At 40.8% G+C, this 3,069-nt stretch overlaps 1 protein-coding gene across 1 annotated transcript; it reads right to left on the bottom strand.

Annotated features, from left to right (window-relative positions):
* Positions 1–83: 83 nt before the first annotated feature.
* LOC129843416 (NLR family CARD domain-containing protein 3-like) lies at positions 84–2,542 on the bottom strand. Its single transcript, XM_055912124.1, has 2 exons — positions 667–2,542; positions 84–383 (listed from the first exon to the last, which is right to left on the bottom strand). Exons 1-2 carry the CDS (start codon positions 2,052–2,054, stop codon positions 194–196), a joined length of 1,578 nt encoding a protein of 525 aa, XP_055768099.1. The 5' UTR covers positions 2,055–2,542; the 3' UTR covers positions 84–193.
* Between the last annotated feature and the right edge of the window lie 527 nt (positions 2,543–3,069).

Raw genomic sequence — 3,069 nt, forward strand, 5'->3', positions numbered from 1 at the left:
ACCATTAACCTCAAATAAAAGGTGACATTATGTACTGTCACCTAATATGAAACATTATGTCTCAAATCCAAAATGCTGGAGCATAGCACCAAATTTAAACTGTAATCTTCACTGTCCAAACACATATGGTGTGGACTATGTGTGTCTGGTAAACACATGTGGATCTGGTGAACAGTTATCACTTGTTGACCAACTACAGGAATACTGACCTCAGAGTCTCCAGTTTACAGTGGGGATTCCCCAGTCCAGCAGAGAGCAGCTTCACTCCTGAATCCTTCAGGTCATTGTTACTCAGGTCCAGCTCTCTCAGGTGTGAGGGGTTTGACCTCAGAGCTGAGACCAGAGAAGCACAGCCTTCCTCTGTGACTCCACAGCCTGACAGCCTGACAAAGAGATCATCATGACACAAACACACTGTTCATTTAACACCAGTAGTGTAGAAGGAAAATGGCAGATGCATTTGGTTTATTCTCTCAAACAACATATAGATTCATCTTCTGTCTTCTAGAACTGTATGGTCATATTGTTATATTAATGTGAAAATCAATGCATTTATTCAACATGTTTTTCAATATAACATTATATACATATTGTAATACATATTTTTCTCTAAACTGAATATTTCTTCCTGATGTTTAGTTCTTATATGTAATTTTATTTACTCACAGAACAGCTCTGGAGGCTTTGACCACTGGCATCAGCCTCAGAAGACCTTCCTCTGATCTGGAGTATTTCTTCAGGTCAAACACATCCAGCTCCTTTTCTGAAGTCAGCAACACAAAGACCAGAGCTGACCACTGTGCAGGTGACAGGTTGGGTTTTGAGAGACTTCCTGAGCTCAGGAAACTTTGGATCTCCTCCACTAGAGAATGGTCATTCAGTTCATTCAGACAGTGGAACAGATTGATGCTCCTCTCTGGAGAGGGATTCTCCCTGATCTTCTCCTTGATGTACTTGACTGTTTCTTCATGGGTCTGTGAGCTGCTTGTCTTTGTCAGTAGACCTCGTAAGTGCTTCTGATTGGACTCCAGTGAGAGGCCCAGAAGGAAGCGGAGGAAAAGGTCCAGGTTTCCCGTCTCACTTTGTAAAGATTTATCCACAGCACTCTTGTAGACAGTAACTTCAGTAACTTCAACCTTGTGTCTGAAGAGTGACAAAAAGTATCTGAACATTGATTGAGGATCATCCATTAGATTCTCATTGTTGTTGATGAATGAGAGGAACACATATACAGCAGCCAGAAACTCCTGAATGCTCAGATGAACAAAGCAGTAAACCATGTCCTGGTACAGCCCACATTCCTCTTTAAAGAGCTGTGTGCACAATCCTGAGTACACTGAGGCTTCATTGACATCAATGCCAGCCTCCTTCAGGTCTTCTTCATAGAAAATCAGATTGCCCTTCACAAGCTGTTGAAAAGCCAGTTTTCCCAGTGACAGAATGCTCTCTTTATTCCAGTGTGGACCTGTCTCTTCTTTCCCAAGATACTTTTCATTCTTCTGTTTGGTATGAAACTCCACAAGGAGTGTGTACATCTCAGTCAGAGTCTTGGGCATCTCTTCTCTCTTATGTTTCAGCATGTGTTCAAAGACTGTTGCAGAAATCCAACAGAAGACTGGAACGTGGCACATGATGTGGAGGCTCCTTGATGTCTTTATGTGTGAGATGATATTGCTGGCCATGTCCTCATCACTGAATCTCTTCCTAAAGTACTCCTCCTTCTGTGCGTCATTGAACCCTCGTACCTCTGTCACCAGGTCAACACACCCTGAAGGGATCTTATTGGCTGCTGCAGGTCGGGTAGTTATCCAAAGGAGAGCAGAGGGAAGCAGATTTCCCTTGATGAGATTTGTCAGCAGAACATCCACTGAGGTTGACTCTGTGACGTCACAACAGATCTTGTTCTTCTGGAAGTCTAGGGGCAGTCGGCACTCATCCAGACCATCAAAGATGAACAGAACTTTGTACTTGTCATAGTTGGAGATTCTTGATTCTTTGGTTTCCTTTGAGAAGTGATTAAGAAGTTTGATTAAAGTGTATTTGTCCTCTTTCATCAAATTCAGCTCCCGGAAAGGGAATGAAAATACAAATTGGACATCCTGATTTGCTTTTCCTTCAGCCCAATCCAGAATGAACTTCTGGACAGAGACTGTTTTTCCAATGCCAGCGACTCCCTTTGTCAACACAGTTCTGATACGTTTGTCTTGTCCAGTTAAGGGTTTGAAGATGTCGTTACATTTGATTGGAGTCTCTGGTCTTGCTTGTTTCCTGGTTGTTGTCTCAATCTGTCTCAGCTCATGTTCATTATTGACATCTCCTGTTCCACCCTCTGTGATGTAGAGCTCTGTGTAGATCTTATTGAGAAGTGTTGGGTTTCCTTGTTTAGCGATCCCCTCAAATACACATTGAAACTTCTTCTTTAGATTAGATTTGAGTTCACGTTGGCAAATCACAGCAAGCTCATCTGAATGAAGAAATAACACAGAGGATATTAATATTACGTCTGTTTTAATGCCTACAGTATTGTAGGACTGTTATAAAGTTTAAAATTATAGTCATTTCTCTTCTTAACTGACTGTATAAATGTGTAAATGTTTTCATAATGCATTACAGACTGGTGTGACTGATTACATTATTATTGGTATTATTGATGGTATTATTAATGTTGTCTCTCTCTCTAAATTAATTTAATTAATTAATTAATTATTTTTTTTATTTAAATATTATTCTCTCTGTATGTGTTGCTACAATATCATTGCATTACACAGCTACTTTAGCTGTACTTTAGTTACAGCTTTTTAAATGTTATAAAACAGCATTCAACATGAGGCAGACATATCTTACATTTCTCCAGTGTGTCAGCAAGCTCCTTCTGGTTCATTTTCCTCAGGACGTGCAGTGTGATCTTCAGAGCCCCCTCTCTGGCACTGCTCTCCTGCTTCTCATCTTCAGCATCCACCACTTCCTTATCCTGCTTCTGACTCTCAAAGCCTTCTGGGAGTTCTGGACTAAGAATCCTCTTGAACATCTTCAGCTCGTTCCTCACAAATGTCATAATATTCTCTTCAA

The sequence above is a fragment of the Salvelinus fontinalis genome, unplaced genomic scaffold, assembly GCF_029448725.1.
Source record: "Salvelinus fontinalis isolate EN_2023a unplaced genomic scaffold, ASM2944872v1 scaffold_0132, whole genome shotgun sequence".
NCBI classification, from domain to species: Eukaryota; Metazoa; Chordata; class Actinopteri; order Salmoniformes; family Salmonidae; genus Salvelinus; species Salvelinus fontinalis.

Excerpts from the sequence above, each read along its gene's own strand:
- LOC129843416 (XM_055912124.1), bottom strand. The coding sequence starts at position 2,054 with ATGAAAGAGGACAAATACACTTTAATCAAACTTCTTAATCACTTCTCA. Across the intron at positions 384-666 it reads AAAGCCTCCAGAGCTGTTCT|GCTGTCAGGCTGTGGAGTCA; the intron begins GTGAGTAAATAA and ends TCTCTTTGTCAG.